General features: G+C 41.1%; 1 protein-coding gene across 3 annotated transcripts in view; it reads left to right on the top strand.

Annotated features, from left to right (window-relative positions):
- Positions 1-20,394, top strand: part of rttn (rotatin) — a 51,429-nt gene extending 31,035 nt beyond the window's left edge. For all 3 annotated transcript variants that reach the window (XM_060861793.1, XM_060861792.1, XM_060861791.1), the window contains exons 32-49: positions 52-129; positions 831-999; positions 1,232-1,323; positions 1,467-1,548; positions 1,894-2,083; positions 3,310-3,400; positions 3,488-3,638; positions 4,020-4,157; positions 6,786-6,973; positions 8,115-8,220; positions 9,936-10,033; positions 11,546-11,623; positions 11,854-11,980; positions 17,054-17,244; positions 17,833-18,115; positions 18,831-18,934; positions 19,157-19,226; positions 20,051-20,394. In XM_060861793.1, coding sequence (XP_060717776.1) covers positions 52-129; positions 831-999; positions 1,232-1,323; positions 1,467-1,548; positions 1,894-2,083; positions 3,310-3,400; positions 3,488-3,638; positions 4,020-4,157; positions 6,786-6,973; positions 8,115-8,220; positions 9,936-10,033; positions 11,546-11,623; positions 11,854-11,980; positions 17,054-17,244; positions 17,833-18,115; positions 18,831-18,934; positions 19,157-19,226; positions 20,051-20,133 — 2,319 coding nt within the window. In that variant the 3' untranslated portion in view covers positions 20,134-20,394. The remainder of the gene's footprint in view (positions 1-51; positions 130-830; positions 1,000-1,231; positions 1,324-1,466; positions 1,549-1,893; positions 2,084-3,309; positions 3,401-3,487; positions 3,639-4,019; positions 4,158-6,785; positions 6,974-8,114; positions 8,221-9,935; positions 10,034-11,545; positions 11,624-11,853; positions 11,981-17,053; positions 17,245-17,832; positions 18,116-18,830; positions 18,935-19,156; positions 19,227-20,050) is intronic.
- The last annotated feature ends 221 nt before the right edge of the window (positions 20,395-20,615 follow it).

Below are 20,615 nucleotides of genomic sequence, written 5' to 3'. Positions count from 1 at the left end.
TCTCTCTCTCTCTCTCTCTCTCTCTCTCTCTCTCTCTCTCTCTCTACTTAGGCAGCGTTTCTTTTACAAAACCTGCTTGTGATGCCGATGCCTGCCAACACAGCGGAGGCCAAAGACTGCTTCTGGCAGGTATGAGAACAGAGGAAGGCTAGAAATAAACAAAAGTTCCTGGGAAAGGTTGGAAGAAAAGTTTAGGCAACATGGCAGGTGGAATCGAGCAGACAGTCGCACGCTGCGTCTGTTTCCACTGCACTGATTTCCAAGGGCTAAAAAGTCAAATGGTCATTTCAACTGAGTGTCATGTGCTTTTCAGCAGAGCTCCAACTGAACCCACACAGTCACCATCTACAGTACATCCAATGCCACAGTGCTGTTAGCTCTAAACTACTGAACTCAACATAATATTAAATACATCATGAAAATATTCTCTTTTATTTAGTTTCATTTCAGTTTTTCTGTCTCATGCTGTCTCTCTCTCTCTCTCTTGTTTCTTTCTCTCTGGCTCTCACCTTCTCCTCTCTTTCTGACTGTTTCTCACTCTCTTCTCTCTTTCTTTCTGTCTGTCCTCCACTCATTCCTTTTCACACTTTCTTCTCTGTTTATCTCTCTCTCTCTCTCTCTCTCTCTCTCTCTCTCTCTCTCTCTCTCTCTCTCACTGTTTCTCTCTGATTGGAATCACTCTTTCTGTTTGTCACTCACTTTCTACAAATATCTCTCGCTCTCTCACTCACGCTCGCTCGCTCGCTCTCTCTCTCTCTCTCTCTCACTCACGCTCGCTCTCTCTCTCTCTCTCTCTCTCTTTCTCTCTCTCTCTTTCTCGCTCTCTCTAGAACCCATGTGTTCATGATGAAGGATCAGGCGTGTCATTGGTGGGTCTACCAGCTCTGCAGGCTCTTCTGTATCACTGCCATTTTTTTGATCATGTGAGTCAGATGGTGAGGAGCTGCTACATGGGGCGGTACACTCCCACACACCCATGGCCCATCAGCGCCTCTGCTGGTAGGTATACATGTGTGTATGTGTGTGTGTGTTCAGTTACCCTTTCTGAAATGTGCTTCCTCTCAAAGCATTAGTCCTTGACTTTAGCCATGAGGATGGAAATTTAATGCAGCCAAACATGATATAAGCAAATATTATTATCTAAATTTGTCTTACTATTTGTTAGAATGTGATTACAATGCGATATGTAGGATGTGCTCACTGTGTGTGTGTGTGTGTGTGTGTGTGACAGATGTTGATGAGTCTGGGAGGCGGTGGAGAGGCAGTACAGCTGTGCTGAATCACGCTCAGGGTTCAGGGTCCATTTCCACCTCTAGCACTTTGGTCAGTCGATGTTAAAAAATAAATATTATAATTATAATAACTGTCATTTGTACTTTTTTTGGGAATTGTTTGTTTGTAGTTATTGTGTGTGTGATTTGTTGTTTCCTTTCTTCTTTTTTTTTTCATTTTTCTTTATTGCCCAGCTCCTGAGTGACACTCGTTCTCCTGTCCTCTCCTCCTCTGTAGCAGCACAGGAGCCTCCATTCAACAGACTCAGCACACAAGGTCTCTCTCTCTCTCTCTCTCCCTCTCTCTCTCTAACACACACCTGCTTACTATACACACATGTCTCTTTATATCGCAAGAGATGGAATGTGTTTGCTTGGCCAATTCACATCAATGTGTGTTTAATCATTGTGTGATGTCATCAATGTGTGTAATCTGACTCAAATCTGTTTATCTGCTATTCTATGCTAATTAAAATTAGCTGTAACCATGGAAACCGCTGACATATTGGCTGAGCTGCTTTTTTTACATACATGAATATGTAATAACCCATAAACAGTTGATGTCATCTAGGAAAACAGCGTGTCTTGTATTGAATGGGCTTTGTGTTGTGTTATGGTGTAGGTCAGAGCGACTCGGACAGCTCAGACTCGCCTCCGTCTCAGGAGTGTGCAGCTGGATCAGAGTGCATCTCTGTAGTAACCCCTCACCTACTGGCAGCCGTGTTTGGATTACTAACCAACCTGCTGTGTGTTCTGCCGGAGTTTACACACACCGCACTCCAAGAGAACCACATCCTACAGGGCATTCTCAGGTCTCTAAACATGCACGCATACACACATACACACACATTCACACACACAAATGCACGCGCACACACACACAAAAACTGAAACCACATACCACCTCCACTTTAGCTGTTTGCGTGTGTTGTGTGTGTGTGTGTGTGTGTGCATTTGTGTGCCAGTGTAAACGCTATTAAGAGACAATTACCTGTGTGAGAGGAGTGTCAGGGGAGAATGGGGTCAGTTGTCACACTAAAGGCTGGATTATACTTGTACAGTATGGCTGCCACATCACTTGTGTGCATCCTCACAAATAACAGTGTGCCGTTAAGGTGCAATACCAAAGTAAACAGCAGAGGAAATTCGGCACTGTATGTCCACTGGCATTGTGTCTCAAATTACACTTGTGTACGGTTCCACAAGACCTCTCCTCTCATCATGCTTCTGATCATTTCCAGTCTTCTGGATTTTCTGGACTGCTAAATACTTTTAAATGAAAACCAGAGACAGAGAGACAGAGCTGATGATTCTGTACCTGCCGGTATCAGCCTGGTCGGCTACTAGTTAGCTAACGTATCAGCTTTAAGTCATAAGCGTATTAGCCTGATATTCATGTTAACGATAGTTTTGTGTATTTTTACAGGTGCTAAAGCATTGTGTTGTAAAATAATTGAATAAAAAAAAACATCTCAGACAGACATATTGCCCCGACACTAAATATAATATAATGTTTATTATACAAATAATGATTTTCTTCTCTCTCTCTCTCTCTCTCTCTTTTTCTTTCTCTCTCTCTCTTTCTCTCTTTCTCTCTCTCTCTCTCTCTCTCGCTCCCTTTCTTTCTTTCTCTTTCTCTCTCTCTCTCTCTCTCTCTCTCTCTCTCTCTCTCTCTCTCTCTCTCTCTCTCTCTCTCTCTCTCATACACACACACACACAGTTCCAGGCTATAGCCTTGGTTTACCTACAGTTAGAACCGTAACCACAGCCTTGACTTATTTTACTTTTATCTCTGAACAAGTCAGGGACACGGCTGAGGCAGGTAGGTGTAGGTTGTGGGTGTAGGCTCGGCTTTTGTGTTTGTCGGGGCGAGCTGGAGATTTTTAGATAGCATTACTTTAAAACTCCATTCCAAATTGAGCTGTTTTCACATAGTCAGATTTCAGTTTCTGTTCTCCACAATTAGATCCAGATGAGACGGACTGTAGTCATGAGTGTGTAAGATCTACTGTGTTAGCGTACGCTGTGTTTATTGCAGTGTGTTGGATGCAGTGGACATCGAGAGATGCCTGACTGAGCTTAACACACCTGAACTCCTTCCTGCTGACGTGGAGGATGCCAGAAGCCAGGTGTGTATCTTACATACACACACATTATTGCATGCACACACACATCACATTACATTACATCTCTCTCTCTCTCTCTCTCTCTCTCAGGTGCTGAGTAGTATGTGTTACGTGCAGAGTGTGTGTAAGCTGGTTCAGGCTGATGTTGTGCTCAGTGAGGACTGTCTCTCCCAGTCAGAGCTCATTAATCCTCTGCTGAATCACCTCATCTCCATCCTCACGCTCTCTCACACACACCTTGGTAAATACCCCAGCTCTTCCCACTTAGTCTTCATCAACACGCAACCTGACAAATCTACTTCAGTCTTTTCCTTTTTCTTTCTCCTCCTTCCTTATTCTTTGCATTTGTCTTCATCCCTATTTCTTCTTCTCCCTCTTCTTCCTTTTCTCTTTTTTTAAATGTTTTTTTTTAAATATTTTTTAGATCTTAATGTATGGAGTTTTTTTTTTTTTTAACAGTATCAACTGCTTTGGCTTATACAGAAATGCCAAATGTTTATTAGCCTTATTTGCTAATGATAACAATTATTATTATTTTTTTGTTTTTGATCATTAAGGCTTCAGGATTTCTTTTCCAAATTCTCCACCTTTGATGAATAAGCGTTCATCTGTGTGTCCTCAGATGTGCATACCCAGAATGCACTGCTGCGCACCTGGACAGATGTGTTTACGCTGCTGGTGAGTCTGCTGCGCAGGAACCACGCCACATGCGGCCCACATTTGCACGGGGCTCTAGGGAAACGCTGGCAGCGCTTCTCAGGTGAGCGGAGAAAAGCAGGAAGGAGGGATGTGAGGATACGTGATGTGGGATTAATGAGGGGAGGGAGCGAGGGATGAGAGAAAAGAAAGGATGCAGGAGGCAATGGATTACAGTGGGGGGGGGCTCGCAAGAGAGATAAAGGAGGGAACGGAGCGAGGGATGGCGAAGTGGAAGAGTGAAGAAAGGATGCTGGAAGAGAGAGAAGTGATGAAGGAGATGCATGAAGGAATGATGACAAGAAGGATGCAGTTCAGCAGGAGCAGATGGGAGGTGATGGTGAAAGAGAGTAAACAATGGATGAAGGAATGTGAACAAGTGAGAAGGAGCGATTTAGTTCAGACTGGGAGAAAGGATGGAGAGGGTTTTGTTTTTTTATTTACAGAGGGAAGCAGGCTGAAAGAGTACAGAGGGAAGAAAGGAGAAAGAGTGCTGAAGAGAGAAGAGTGATTAAAAGTGTGAACAAGGGAGAAAAGAAAGGGGCAAATGGTAAACAGGGGGAAATGAATGAGTGGTGTGAACAGGGGAAGCCCAAGAGCGGAAAGAAAGGATGGAAAAAGCAAGGGAAGATAGTGAGGGATGAAAGAGAGGAGAAACAGAAGAGGAACAGTTTAAAGTGGAAAAGAGAGAGAAGTGATTAGGGGTGAAAAAGGCACAGGAGAAGGGAAGAAAGTATGAAAGAAGTGGACATGAGATGAAAACAGCTGAGGGGAGAGTGATAAATGTGGGTAGGGAACAAGGGAGGAATAGTATCCAAAAGGATGCAGGGAGGAACAAGAGCAATTCTAGTCTAAAAGGAGGAACAGAGGGGTAGGAAAGAGGGATCAGTATAGGAAAAAATACTAGTTGAGAAAAGATTGATGATGAAATTGTGATGGCAAGATAATAAGGGATGAAATAGTGGCATGAAAAAAAGGGAAAGTTTGGGTACAGAGGAAAAGAAGGGATACAGGAAAGCAGAAAGGGGAAAAAGAAAAGAAGAAACGAAGGATAATGGGTGAGTGAGAGAAGATGCAAAAAGAGACCTAGACAAGATGATGAGGGAGATGCTGCAGAGAGAAGGAGAGTGATGAAGAAAGAGGAGGAAACAAGGGATGAGTTATGAACAAGTGTCATACAGTATACAGGAACAAAATGGTGCAGAACGTGAGAGACAATGAGGCGTGAACGACTGATATATAAGAGAGAGGAAGAACAGGAGAAGCGCATTGATCTGAGGTATAAAAAGATGATCAGGAAGGAAGGAAGGAAGGAGTAACAAAGCGATAAAGGCGGGAGGGAAGACTGCCGCAGGAAGAGAGAGTAAATTCTGGAGACAGGAATCAGAGCAGGGTTATGAAACGGATAAAGAATGGAGGAGTGGCACGAAGAGAGCTGTGGGGCCCAGGAAGGGAGGATGAAGTGATATGAGAGAGAGAGAAAGAGGGCATGGAGAAAGGGATGCGGGCTGGTTGAATGACAGGAATGGGAAAGCAGCAGAAGAAAGGAAGGAAGAGAGACAGCTTGTTATCTCTGGGTGGGTTGTGCTCCTGCTGTTTGTGACAGATTGGGATGGAGGGATGAGAAAGGAGGGAAAGTGAAGGAGAGGTCTAAGTATTTGATGGATGTGTGTGATAGTCGTGGAGCAGGTGGGTGGGCTGCGTGCTCACTGCCTCGCCTCCAGCTCTCCTCTGACTTTACAGATCCTTATTGCTTTGTCACCGTCAGACGACAACAACAACAACAACAACATGGTGTTCTAAGCGTCTTAACTCCTCGGTTCATACCACAAGTTAAATAAAAACTCTGATGACTTCAGGGTCATGATGCTGCTCTGGAAACCTTGACGCTACATAATGACTGCATAACGTGCATAAGCACTGAATATGAAAAGAAGCGAACGCGTGCTGTTTCGGGAAACATTTTTGTCGTCTTCCTCCTTCCTTCTCTCCCCCCTCCTCTTCTTCTTCCTTCCTTCGTCCTCATCTTTATCCTCCTCCTCCTCCTTCTTCCCTTGTCATCATCTTCCTATGCAAAATAAAGTATGACAAATCCAGATAGATTATTCATGTGACGCTTCACTTCACAATTTCAGTTCCTACCCGCAATTAGATTAGAAAAAAAAGAAAAGAAAGAAAGTAAAGCATATAACTGGGGGTTTAAGGGTAGCATAAGGGTGATGTTCTCACTGTGCTTCCTCAGGGTTCTATGGTTTCCTGTCCAAAGACTTTCTGGCGTTTTTAAATTGTCCGTAGTATGAGAGCGTGTGCGATTGTGCGACAGATGGAATGCAACTAATGTTCAACACGTATCGCTTGTATACTGACACCTACAGCTGCACGGAAACTACTGAATACTAGATCAATTACAGCTGTACTGAAAATCCATGTTGTTGTTTTTTTAATAGACTCGTAGTCTCAAAACTCTGCTCGCTTTAGACAGAATTTGTTATCCCGGTGGTCTTAATTTTCCCTTCAGTTTCAACCCTAAGATTAATACGTCTCCGCAGTTTCTAATTTTCTCCAACGGCCTTGAGATTAACGCGATGAAAACCTCTCATCGATCGTCCGATTACTGACCGCGGCTTGGCAACACTAGCTTGCTCTCACTCTCCTTACTTTCGTTTGCAGTCGACGTGTTTTCTTTCCTCAGACACCATCCGCGTGTGCGTGGACCGGTGCGGTTCAGAGTCGTCGCTCTACGCCGTGTCTGCACAGTTCCTGTGCGTGTTGTTTTCTGAAGAGGCAAAGACCAGAGCGACGAGCGAAGAGAAATCAGCTTCTTTATCTGCCGTCCTGAATTCCAAGTCTGGAGAGGAGCTGTGTGAAGTACTGCTGGAGGTAAAGCTAAGCTGTACACCGGGGGGAAAAGAAAAAAAAAAAGAGGCACACATGCTCTGTGTTATTAATAGTCACTGATACAGGCGTAAGTGAGTTCTTACTGACTGACATCAGGAGGTAAATTAACCGTTCAACACATCTTTATACATTTAGTAAAGAACGCATAACACTTCTTATCTTCTTATTATTACTTATAAATTCAAAGTTATCCTCAACTTCAAGATTCAAGATTCTTTTAATAATTAATTTTTTTGTAATAGTTGTGTACGAAAAGAAAAGATGGATCTTAACGTCATATAGTCGGCGTTAGCTGTTAGAAAGAGGTCAAACATGCAGAAGACGCTAAGAAAACAACGAATGCGTAGAATTTGATTTTTGTCCGACAAACGCTGGACAAAAAAGGGGCAGAGTGAACAATGCTTACAAAACAATGCTTGTTGATCGTCTTGGTAACAAAACAGTATTAAGAATCGAGCGTAGGTAAACTTACTGGTTCATATGAGTCACTTTTTAAAATAATTACATTTTGCAGATTTTGCAAAGGATGTGGAAACTCGTGACCTCAAATGTTAGTTTGTTAAAATAGTGAACGCAGGTACATGCAATAACTGCGAGCAGGTGGGATTGGACCGAATTCCTCCTGGAGTGAGTGGGAACGGGGAAAAAACTAACAAACAGTCCCTTGAGACGGCACCTTGTCCTAATTCGTTGGATGTTGTTTATTTTTAACTGGAGTCTGAAACTGGTGATTTTTTATCAGTTTCCTGTACTCGCATTAACCAGACACCTACACAGGAAAGTTTCTCACAAAGCTGCCAATCATCAGTGCGGAGAACTAGAGAACTGTTTCCTTTGTACTCGTTTCTTTATTAGTGCCTTGCTGATAAAAGCAGAAGGAATGAGAACAAGATTTAATGATCTAGAAAATCTTAAACTCAAAACCGCTCACTGAGCTGCGTTCTTGTTTTACAGCCATCTAAACGACGACGGAAACGTAGTGCATCCACACCCTACAGAGCTTGTGATGTTTTCTTGCCATCTTACATAAACTGTGATTACAAAACATCTTCCTCTTCACGCTTTTGATTGATTTCCAGTCGAAGTTAAATGTCTCACAACTTTCCTTTCTTTGATCACACAGCGATATGATAAAACCCAGTTCCAGGACCCTCTTAAGAAGGTCACGGCTAAAGTCTTGATGCCTCTCCTTGCCTGCAGCTCCAGCGCTCAGAGTTATGCCTGCAAAGGTGAGAAATCATCCTGCCGATTTATGAAGCGTGTATAACAATACTGTTAACTACGACTTACGAGAATGTACACAAATCTTAAAACAGCTTACGTATCGATTAAAACAAGCTCCTAATAAACTATACTAAAATGAACATGTACTGAACTGGACAGATTTTAAAGACTGCTATTGAATAATGGAGTGCTTGATGTAATTTGATGTGGGTTTGATTTAAAAAAAAAATACATTAAAAAAAAAAGCCTCACAGAAACGCCTACACTTCCGCTCTTATTAAGAACTCCAGATTTAATGAGAATGCAAACTGAAACGTTCCCCAAGCCTACACACTCGCCCTGTAAGCCTGTGTCGCATGGGCTTCATTTGCATATCGGAACATGACAGACTCTTAAATTGGAACACATCAGTACTCGCCAGTTAAATCTGATGAGATTTTCCAGTGGAACGGCTGGAATGTAACCAACGATATCTTCAGCAAATCAACAGCGCAGTACCATCAAACAAGAAAGGAGAAAGAACGCATGTTTGCCTGACAGCTTAAAGCCGGTTTAAAACGCACACGTCTCGGATTTTGCTTTGACGTGCTTTGTTGCCTCTCCGTGGTTGTATAAGGAGGGCTTAATGGAGTAACAGAAGCCATTCTTTCAATTCTTTCTGGCCTTTGGATCTGGTCTTTCAACCTGTGAAACTGGGTGTTTTTAATTCTGTTTACAGACTGTTTTGAATGAAAACCCCACAAGATATACAGTTTCTGTACTACTCTAACCAGCCCATCTGGCAATAGCAACAAGGTCAAAGTTTCTAAACAAAACTCAGACACTTTCATTGTATCTGCCATTTGATTGGCTGATTGGATGATTAAATGCAGGTGTACACGAGTTCCTAATAAAGTGAACGATATGATCTTTGAATAACGTCTAACTTTTGTTTAAACGTCTGTATTTTATGTTACTGTTAGGATTGGAACCTTTCCAAAGGCATCATCCAAATGAGTATACCTAAATCTGCATGTTAATAAAAGCTTAAATGTAGCTTTTGATTGATTGCCGGAGTCTATTTATTTATTTATTTATTCCATACTTAATTATTGAATCATTTCAAGACGCTCTCTCGAAGAGAACGTCTTTAAGGAGCGCTCTTAATTCGGTCATGGAAATACCACGCAATCATGCTTATCCTTTATAAACAAATTTCTCTGTAAATCCTTTTGCAATGACAATGCAAGTTATCTACAGTTGCTTGAGAGAAAAGGAAGTTTAAACCTACAGTGTTGTTCAATTGGTATCCATCGTAGTACGAGTGGTTTATAAAGGAAGTCTGACTGAAAAACGATCCATATATTAACATCTAGGTTTTCATGGACACAGTGGGCGGAGCTTTTGATAATGCAGTTGTTGCGAGTGGCCAAGACGGTGAAATACATTTTAGAGATTTTTCAGAGAAGACATGCTTCGATTTGATTCGTCTAAAAATACTAGAAATGACCAAACTGCCTCCTTACCATGTCTGGATGTAGAATACTGTACTGTATTCTATGGCTTCCTTCAGATTTTGCTTTAGATCATGTTTGGTATATAATCTAAGACTGTTTACAGCACTGATGTAATGTCATGGCTTTAAAAATGTGTCAAAAATGAACATTTCTGTGTTTATTTCTTAATCTAGATTATGTGACTGTCTGAATCTAATCCGTTCAATTTGCTTTTTTTTTTTTAGCGGGGCTTCTCGACAGCTGTGTGGAACAGATGAAGCAGCTCCACTCTCAGCTTCACCTGGAGTCTGTAAGGCCGGGCAAGACTGCACACAAGAAAAAGGTAACCAGACTTTGTGTCTGTGTGTCTACCTGTGTGCGTGTGACTGTCTGTCTGTCTGTCTGTCTTTGTGCGTGTGCCCCTTGTCTGTGCGCGTGTAACCCCCTCTGTGCGCGTGCCTGTGTGTCCCCCCGTCTGTGCACGCGCCTGTGTCCGCCCCGTCTGTGCATGCGCCTGTGTCCGGCCTCGTCTGTGCGCGCGCCTGTGTGTCCCCCCGTCTGTGCACGCGCCTGTGTCCGCCCCGTCTGTGCATGCGCCTGTGTCCGCCCCCGTCTGTGCGTGCGCCTGTGCCCCCCCCTTCTGTGCGCACGCCTGTGTCCCCCCATCTGTGCGCACACCTGTGTCCCCCCCCCCGTCTGTGCATGCGCCTGTGTCCGCCCAGTCTGTGCACGCGCCTGTGTGCCCCCTTCTGTGCGCACGCCTGTGTGCCCCTCTGTCTGTGCGCGTGCCTGTGTGTCCCCCGTCTGTGCGCGTGCCTGTGTGTCTCCGTCTGTGCCTGTGTGCGCGTGCATCTGTGTATGTATGTATGTGTGCGTGCGTCTGTGTATGTGCGCGTCTGTGTATGAGGGTTTGTATGTCTGTATAGGGTGTGCGGGTGTGTGTGGTAAAAATAAAAGAAGTTTGTGTGCAAGTGTGCGTAGGTGGTAAAATCCATACTGCTAGTTCGCCACTTCACATGGTGTGATTTCACTTGTGGGTTAGCACAAGTTTCCTCATTTTTGCGAGTGCTGTTTATAGTGTGTACAGTACATCACACCACACATAACTGTTTCCTACTTTAATTCCTCTTTAGAAATGCCTAATAGTATAAAATGTGTCTTCTTTCAGCGTGAAAGAACAGAACAAAACAAGAAAAAGGAAATCTGGGAATCTGATTGGTCAAACAGTTTATTCATTTTTTTTATAACAGCAGCTCTGACAATAGTTCCAGCTCGAGTTTATATGAATAAATTATAATGTCTATTGAAACGATTGACACATTTGTATGATGGAAGCTCACCATAAATAGGTGTAAAACAGAACAAAAAAACAATTGTATGAAGCTTGACTATACACCACACTCTGCAGGTCCAAGAGAGCAGCAGTCGCTAGGCGGTCAGTAGACGGTCACGCTAGGCGGTCAGTAGACGGTCACGCTAGGCGGTCAGTAGACGGTCACGCTAGGCGGTCAGTGGACGGTCGCGCTAGGCGGTCAGTGGACAGTCGCGCTAGGCGGTCAGTGGACAGTCGCGCTAGGCGGTCAGTGGACAGTCGCGCTAGGCGGTCAGTGGACAGTCGCGCTAGGCGGTCACATGGCCGTGACTAGACAGCCATTAGACAGTCATCTGCTCATGGATACAGAAGAACACTGATGGCGCTTTCTCTAGGTGTGATTTATTTCTTTTGTACCCGTTACACACGTGACACATTATACCTGCAGTACATGCACTAGCACTGTATTATACACAGGTTTTCCTCAGATTTTCTCACATATGTAAGCTTTTATACTCAGTGATTTTGGTTGTCACTACCTAGGAGGAGAACAGCATGAAGGAGCTCAGGATGTTGTTGGAGATCCTGAGGAACTGTCTGTATCAAAATAAAGAGTGTAAAGTAGGTAACTGCTTTATGTATTTGTCCTGTACAGATCTTTTGTTCTAGCATGCTATTTTTGTGTTTGTATTTTTTGAAACCAGTATTCAGTCACTTGTATGTTATAGCAGTGATCAAGCAGTTAAACAGCAAGCTAAAACTTCTACAGACCTGAACATTTATAATGCCGAATACAATAAGAAATAATACTTCCATCATTAAAAGTGTTCATATCTGCTATTCCCTCTCAGGAAGTAGCGACGGATTTAAAACTCTCCTCAGTCGTGTTGTCTCTTTGGCCGTGGCTCCTTCTGAACGACGCCAGCATGATGGCAGCATTAGAGCTCCTCTGCGTCTACACGGCCAACTGTGCCGCAGGTGAGGCGCAAACCTTAAACATAACTCAAGTCATGTCGATCGTTGTGTGTGACTCATATCCAGCCTTGTAATGCCAGGAAAATACGTGACTCATATAAGAAAATAATCATGATTATTTGTAACAGAACATCTGAAAATGATTTATTCCTCTTAAACAACTCAAATTTGATATTCATGCATGAATCTAAGCAGGGACTCTGGAGCTGAAAGGCTGCAGCGCTATCACACTGACACCCAGCAATACGACTGATTACAGCGTTCTCTTTCTTAAAGGATGACGTGTCACCGTTACACCTTAAATAAGAAAATAATAGCCATGTAAAGACAAATTATTAGTTGCAGAAGAAAATCAGTTCAATTCATCGGGTCTGTAGAACAGCATACCACAAGCCCAAATCACAAAACAGCAGAAGTGCTCGCAACCCTACACACCACCATTTCTCATGGTACAAGAAATGTACGCCTTGGACTCTTCTTCTCTTCCATCCTAGTTGGTGGAACGAATTTATGCCAAGATGTCCGAACAACTGAGTCCCTAGTATTTTACAAAACGTATCTATAGACTAGACACTGAACAAGGCCCTCAATTGCTCAAGTGCATAAAATGAGATAAAAATGTAAGTCGTTTTGGATAAGTTCACCTGCCAAATGCCGTAAATGTATATTTCCTCCTAACGGAGTTTTAGACTGATGGTATTCTTAGTCCTTGATCTAGTGAATCAGTATTTATTTATTCATTGATAGTGGCCAGAGAAGCTGTAAGTCGTTCTGGATAAGGGCATCTGCCAACACACGTCCAATATTTTCTTCCCTTCCCTTCGGTATTCCTGATCTGCAATCAGATTGAATTCATTTGGATTGAATAATTGAGCACATGTACTGTAAACATATCTACAGATACAAAAGGAATTGAAGCGCTGCTAAAAAACATTACATCAGAAACATGGCGTGTTCATTAAAGCATGTTAAAAAGTGTCAGCAAACTTGAAAGGTGAAAGTTATTGTGTACCTTTTCCCTAATGTCTTATTTACACACAATCATATGACAATCCTGGGAAAGTCTCTGCTACATCACTGAGCTGAAGAGAAGATAGATTATGGATTTCAAAATCCATGTGTCTGCAGAGGGTCTTAACGTTGCTAGGGAGTCAATATTACAGTTCTAAATAAGAAAGAAAATAGACGTGAATGCTAATGCAGTATACACGTAGCTCTCTGCAACAGCGATCTGACTCATCACTCAGTACTGTAAGAGCTTCTGTGTAAATAACTGACATAAACCTAGAGGCTACAATAGCGACTCTGTTGGCGTGAGTGCAGAGTTTCAGATGCGCTCAACACTGCAGCAGAGGCTCAACAGTTCTACCCTCAAATGTAAGAGAATGTACACTATAGTGCACGTGACACAACCTACATTTGGTAGGGGAACGTGTGCTTGTGTGGGTAGTTAAGGGTGCTTACTTTCCTTAAATTTGTTACCTTAAATTAATCTTTAAGCGTTTTCTAATACAAATGAAATGAAAGCCTGTTATATTCAGTATTTAAGGAATAAATATGCGAGTACTGTTACCATAAATGACATTTTTCTCTTGTTACATTTAATTTTATAATCTATTTATACTAATACTTCATTATATTTTATTGTGGTTACCATATAAACATGGGAAGAGCATCAGCTAAAAAAACAAACAAACAAAAAAAAAGCTTAGCAGATTGTGAAGACATAAATATCAGATGGTCATCAGTATTCAACAAACCTGTTTCCGAAAAGAGATTTTAATTTTTAAATTTCAAAAGACATTTTTATATATATATATATATATATATATATATATATATATATATATATATATATATATATATATATATATATATATATATTTATATATTTATTTATGTTACTGCTTTTCTGAGCCTACAACTTATTCAATGTATTTGTATAGTGCGTTTAACAATTCCCATTGTCTCAAAGCAGCTTTACAGAAGTATACACTGTGCCATCTCAACTGTACAAATCCTTGAGAATATTTCACCAAACACTGAACCCTTTAAGACAATGGACAAAAGGTTAATGCTACATTCACACTTACAGTGACGAAGCAACCAGAACCTAATCATTTTCAGTGAGATCAGCCGAATACCACCGACATGACCAGTGACTGTCTGTGACTAGATGTTGTGTCCAATACCTTGACAAAATTGAGTAAAGTTGAACGTCATGGAAATACGGAGCGACTCGGACGGCAGAGCATGGGCACATGATGCATAGCAAGAAACACACCGCTTCTCGACGCAGTTACATATACACTGCTGAGTTTTATATACAAATGCCAAATCTCCCTCCAGAACGTTTTATTTTAATGGCGAGAGAACCGATTTGTTGTCGAGTGGAATGCTAGATTCGACACCCTATGATAAATGCTGTTACTATGGCAACCAGTAGTAGGAACTCCTACTGATGACTTCATATTACAGCAGCTCGTGACTTGCAGCAATAAAATCACTCATGTGAATCATTTGAATGGGAAGCGTTTCAGTTCGGACTACATTTAAGAACTAATATTTTATGAAATTTGAGTTTAGTACAAAACATTTGTCACATTTAGGAAAAAGAAAAAAAGAAAATAAAAAAAAAATATATATATATATATATATATATATATATATATATATATATATATATATATATATATATATATATATATGACTACAATGATAAGTCAAAAGAGCGATCAGGCTGCATAATGAGCCATGGAAGTGAAAAGGCCTCATTAACTCAACAATAGAAGCTAATTTGTGTAGTTCATTTAAATATTGCTTTAGTATGTTGTCATTCTAGCAAGCGTGCAATAGAGTAAACGCCATAAGTACTGCTATTTATATCAGTTACACTTTAGGGTTTTTTGGGCTTTTTTTTTGCTGTGAGTGTAGCAATGATGCCTGAGCTCATGGAACACACAATGCCAAAACAGGATGTGGCTTTACACCTGTGATGCAACTCACCTATTTGGAGGTGCGTATGAATTTTCTCTCATACTGCACTTCACCTTTGAGAGCTCAGTAACAAGTGGTAGGAGGTGTTAGTACAGAAAGTCAGTATTCAACACACTTTGCTCATTTTCATGAATTATACAGATTTGGCATTGTTATTATTAGACAGGGTGATGCACTTCCTTCAGCTTATAGTTATTGTCGTTGTCTTTGCTAGTTTTGTCGTTCAACCTGAATCTTAGTCGCCTTCTGTTGTTAAACCCACAATTCTAGTACAGCTTGAAGTCCTTGCAGTCGATCTCTCCATCGCACACATGGGTGTTCAACACACAGTCACTAGCATCTTTACAGAGCTTTGAGCCTAAACGACACTTTAAGGCAGCTGCTTCTTTTGGCATTGCAGCAGCAGAACATTCCATCTCGTCAGACCCATCAGAGCAGTCTGAGCATCCATCACACACCAGATATTGCTCAATACACTTCCTCCTGTTCTTACAGAGGTAGTCACCTATCTTCAGACACGGATCTATACAAGAGAGCTCATCAGAACCATCAGGACAATCCAACTTTCCATCACAGAGTTGAATTGGAGACATACATGAGGCTGTGCTTTCACAAAACACTGAGGGGCTTCTACACTCTGGAGGGTGAGCTGATAAATCTATTGACCCTACTTCAGAAGAGGCCTTTCTGTTCATCATAGCTCCATGATTAGTAGAGCAATCTGCTTCATCTGTTCCATCTACACAGTCTCTCTCCCCATCACACAGGAAGTTATCAGGGATGCACCGAGTCTTATTGTCACAGCGATGGCTGCAGCTCTTGGTTCGTGTAAAGCAGTCCAGTTCATCAGAGCGATCCTGACAGTGAGGAGTCCCATCACACACTTGCTTCTTGTCTATGCACATCCTCCCATGAGCACATTGAAATTGCCCTTTTTTACATTGCCGTTCACAGCCCTTCTCATCTGATCCGTCCCTGCAATCCTTTTCTCCATCACACAAATGACTGTAGAGGATACATTCACTTCCATCCCTGCATGATGATGATGATGATGATGATTTTATCTGTACTGAATGAGTAACAACTCTTTAAAATGACTTGTATGTATGTCCACTTAAACCAAGACTAGTAACAAATTAATAAATTGTGTGGCAAGAAATATAAATTATACAGGATATGTGTTACATAAGGCATATAAATATAAAGTCATAAAATTATGCTGAGGGGGGCACGGTGGCTTAGTGGTTAGCACGTTCGCCTCACACCTCCAGGGTTGGGGTTCGATTCCCGCCTCCACCTTGTGTGTGTGGAGTTTGCATGTTCTCGGGTCCTCCGGGTACTCCGGTTTCCTCCCCCGGTCCAAAGACATGCATGGTAGGTTGATTGGCATCTCTGGAAAATTGTCCCTAGTGTGTGATTGTGTGAGTGAATGAGAGTGTGTGTGTGCCCTGCGATGGGTTGGCACTCCGTCCAGGGTGTATCCTGCCTTGATGCCCGATGACGCCTGAGATAGGCACAGGCTCCCCGTAACCCGAGGTAGTTCGCATAAGCGGTAGAAGATGAATGAATGAATGAAAATTATGCTGATTTGTTTTTTCCCAAGACAGAGGTAAAGTTCAGTCAGAGGTAAAGTTTTTTTTTTTTTTTTTTTTAAAGATTCAAAAGTGAGGATGTTGGATTTTGTGGTTTCTGTCTAACAAGCTGCATTTTTTTCTGTCATTTTAAATCCAATCGAAAGTGATTACAGAAAGCAACTGTTGATGTTACGTGTCTCTATAAACAATTAAAGTAAGAAAGATTGTTCTCATTGACAAATGTGGTATAAGAGACATTAAACACTTTGCTACAGAAAAGTGAAATCACCTGCGGGGCAGAAAGAGCGCCATAGCTTTGCACATCACATTAAGCCAGTCATTGATTATTTTACTGTAACAGCATAGCTTCAAGAGGTTTATTCATTAGAGATTCATTGCTATTGTCTGCTCCGCTTAGTCATGTTTCATCTCTGATCTTTCTATCTCTCTCTCTCTCTTTCTCTCTCTCTCTCTCTCTCTCTCTCTCTCTCTCTCTCTCTCATAGCATGCAGTGCTGTATGCGGTAGTTCATCTCACGCTACGTTACCTAGAAATCCTGTGACGATCTCTCTGATGCAGGCAGTGCTGAAGTTGGCGTCACAGGTTCCTCCTGACAATAACAGCATCCATGCGCTTGCTTTCTCTCTGCTCGCTAATCTGGCTATCTCCAGAGACTGCAGAGGCCTCCTACAGAAGGTACACTGCACGTTACGCTAAATGTATGTTTACACCCGGAACAATATTTGGTACAACATACTGTGATATGACTGGGTCCATGTAAGAGGAAGCTGCTTTATTTGTTCTTTTCGGATCGAATTTTAAGGAGAGCCGTTCTCAAAGCCTCCTCACTTCAGGCACATTTGAAGGTTCAATCATGTGTGTCTTGTCAGAGAACACAGTGCTAAAACACACCTTATATTGGTTTTAAATGAATTAAATTGAGCTATTATTTAGTTATTCAGCTTCATTTAAATTTATGTGAAATCCATCTCTAGGTTTGCTTAAGAATCAAAATTGCTGTTTTACTTAAGAGGTGTGTGTCCATCATTACAATTCCCTTTTCTCTATGTACCTCTATGTAATTTTAAATGAATGAATAAATGTCTGTCTATTTTTTTATGGTAAGAACTGAAATATCATGGAGAAGGGATGTTTTCTAGAAAATCCCAGAAAGATTCTGGGAACTTTGAGCTTGACTGAAGCATACATACTTCCACCTCGCAATTGTAACCAAACATCTGACCTCAACCAAACATCTTGTTTCCCTTCTCTTCCACTTTGTAGAGCAACTTCCTGCAGCACTTCCTGTCCCTTCCGACACCTCGGTTGAGCAGTAAAAATAGTAAAAGCAGCACAGCAGCAGTGGTTCTGTCTCAGTGGCTCCAGCTGCTGCTGAACATCTCTTTCGAGGAAGACGGTCAACAGATGATCATGAAGATGAGAGGAGCTCTGGAGATGTTGTCTGATCTGGCTCAGGGCAAACATGGAGATAACAAATACAAGGCTCTGCTCATCCTTCATAACATATGCTTCTGCTCAGCAAACAAACCCAGAGTCCTCGCCTGCGGTAGGAACCGAGGCTAAGTGCGGCTAGTAGTAGTTAGGTAGACAAATAGTATTGTGGGTATTGTAAGGAAATAAACCTGCATGTCCATGAATGTAGTCTACTTTTAAAAAAAGAACATAAATATCATTACAATATAAATCTTGAGCTGTGTCCCAAATGACATAGTAATCAGTATTCACTTACATTATGCACTGTACCATCTAGTGTATGAATTTTAGAAGTATTGTCTCTATTGGACTTTTTTTTTTTTTTTTTAGCAAGCAGAAGTATATTTAGCAGAATAGCCATTAAAAAATGTTGAAAAATAAATCACCTAACATTTTTGTAAAAAGTCTTGTTTACCAGTGTTGTCGGCCATCTTGAAATTTTATACAGTGTCTCTATTTATCTGCGTAAGCAAAGCTGCAACTGTTGAGTGCATGAAGTGTCCAAAATGCCATACCTCTTGCACATCCTGGTACTTGAAGTGCACTTTGTCTGTTTGAACACACTACTCACTATTTACACTACAAAATGAAGTAGAATAGTGAATATGTATGTGGTTTGGGACACAGCTTCGGAAAACCTTGAAGAGCCCATGACACTTGTAGATACCAGATTCTTGTAGAGCGTTATCAGTTCTGTGCATGTCTTGATATCTGCGATGTAGACAGATAGATCATTTTCTATACATGTTTAACCTAAGCACTTAAGTCATTTTCTCATCATCACACAGATAAAGCAGTAGAGCTGCTCGTGTCGTGTTTGGAAAGCAACTCGTTAAACGTTCGTGCTCTCGGAGCGTCAGCGCTGTGGGCTTTACTGCACAACTATCAGAAGGTATTCATCGTCTGTTACTCTGACAAGTGACAAAGGGATGCAGATCTTTGCCTCTAATTTTATTTTGACATCGACAGTGTGGAAATAACTACATAGCTCAAATTTGACCAATTAATCAATCATGTCTAATATTAAATGTTGGAATTGGACCCAGATATTTATTTTGCTGATGACAATAAAAGTGTTTTTTCTTATTAAATACATTTGACTTCGATTTTAAAGGCAAAAGCAATTCTGAAGTGTCCCTCCATCAGACTGAAAGTGGACGGAGCATACACCCTCTCTAAGAAAGGTTTGACTTACCACACACACATGTTTGTTTGCTTGCTTTTATCAGTATTAAGTTTTAGTAGTTGTGGAGTTTATTTTGTATGTTAAAAGCCTGGGAAAAGCTGCCATATTTTCTGCTAGTCTCTTGATATTTGTCCAGTCTTCAGCTGTCCATATTGTGCCTACTGTAGTCTCAGATTCCTCTCCTTGGCTGACTGTTGTGTGTAAAAATGCCAGAAGATCGTGAGATTTATTTTAGGCTATTTGAATGACCGCATTTATCAGTGTGTCTTTAGAAGAATACCTTATTTGTCATGAAACAAAACCAAAAACTGTTATTATACATTAAAACACAGTGAAATTCTTATTTTTTTTCCACATATCGCAGCTTTTTAGGAAGCTGTGGTCAGAGCACAATGTCAGCCAGGATACAGTGGCCCTGGAGCAGAGAGGGTATATAAGGGCCTTGCTCAAGGGCCAAACCTAGTAGTGCAGGCACTGAACAAATAAATAGATTAATAAATTGCATGATTCTTTGCGGACACCAAGGCAAAGTTAGACCGTAGCCTAAATATAAACATTACCACGTAATGTTTGGTCAAATATTATTGTTTTCTTATATAAGATAGACATCGCTACTATGTGTACTACAGGTAGAAAGCTGTTTACAAGAAATCAGCCACAGTGATACATGTTTTGGTTTTTCCCCACAATGCCACACACATATATCAAAAGAATACTTCACTGATTTCACTTTCACTCAAGCATTTCATATACAGTTTGTATTGCTATCATGTTAACAGCTTGATCTATACTCATATACTTTCACTTTTTTTCACTTAACAGGTGCAGAACCCAAAATAGAAGAGAACACAAACGTATATTTATTAAAATGCCTTGAACATCTCAGCCATCTTTTAAACACATGAGTGCCTAATAAAGTCCTAATGAATGTTCGTGCAAAACATCATGGAAAATGTAAAATAAGTTTTATATCTTTTTTTTTTTTTTTCCCTTATTTCAACTTATTTAAAGACAACTCACAGTAATGTTATTTAAACTATTGCTTTTCCAATCTGAAATAAATGTTTTATAGTTAAACTGTTTATCCAGTCTGCTGGAGTGTAGGTTCTTGTGAAGGATAGCAAACTGTTCGGTGCAAAAGTTTGCATCCCCCAAGGTCTTCAAATGCAGGGAATGAAGAAAGTCTTAAAGGATCACATGTAACATATCGTACAAGAAGGCAACAAGCTAAAACAGCAAGTAAAATCAACAGAAAAATAAGTAGAGACATATTTTTTGCCTTGAAGGAGGCAGTGAATGATATCTGGTCAAATTCTGACAAGAGTATCAAGAAGAATCTGCAACGATTTGACAAGCAAGCTGGCAAAATTTGAACAGAAACGTACAG

The sequence above is a fragment of the Tachysurus vachellii genome, chromosome 25, assembly GCF_030014155.1.
Source record: "Tachysurus vachellii isolate PV-2020 chromosome 25, HZAU_Pvac_v1, whole genome shotgun sequence".
In the NCBI taxonomy this organism is placed as follows: Eukaryota; Metazoa; Chordata; class Actinopteri; order Siluriformes; family Bagridae; genus Tachysurus; species Tachysurus vachellii.
This window is presented reverse-complemented; position numbering and strand designations above follow the sequence as displayed.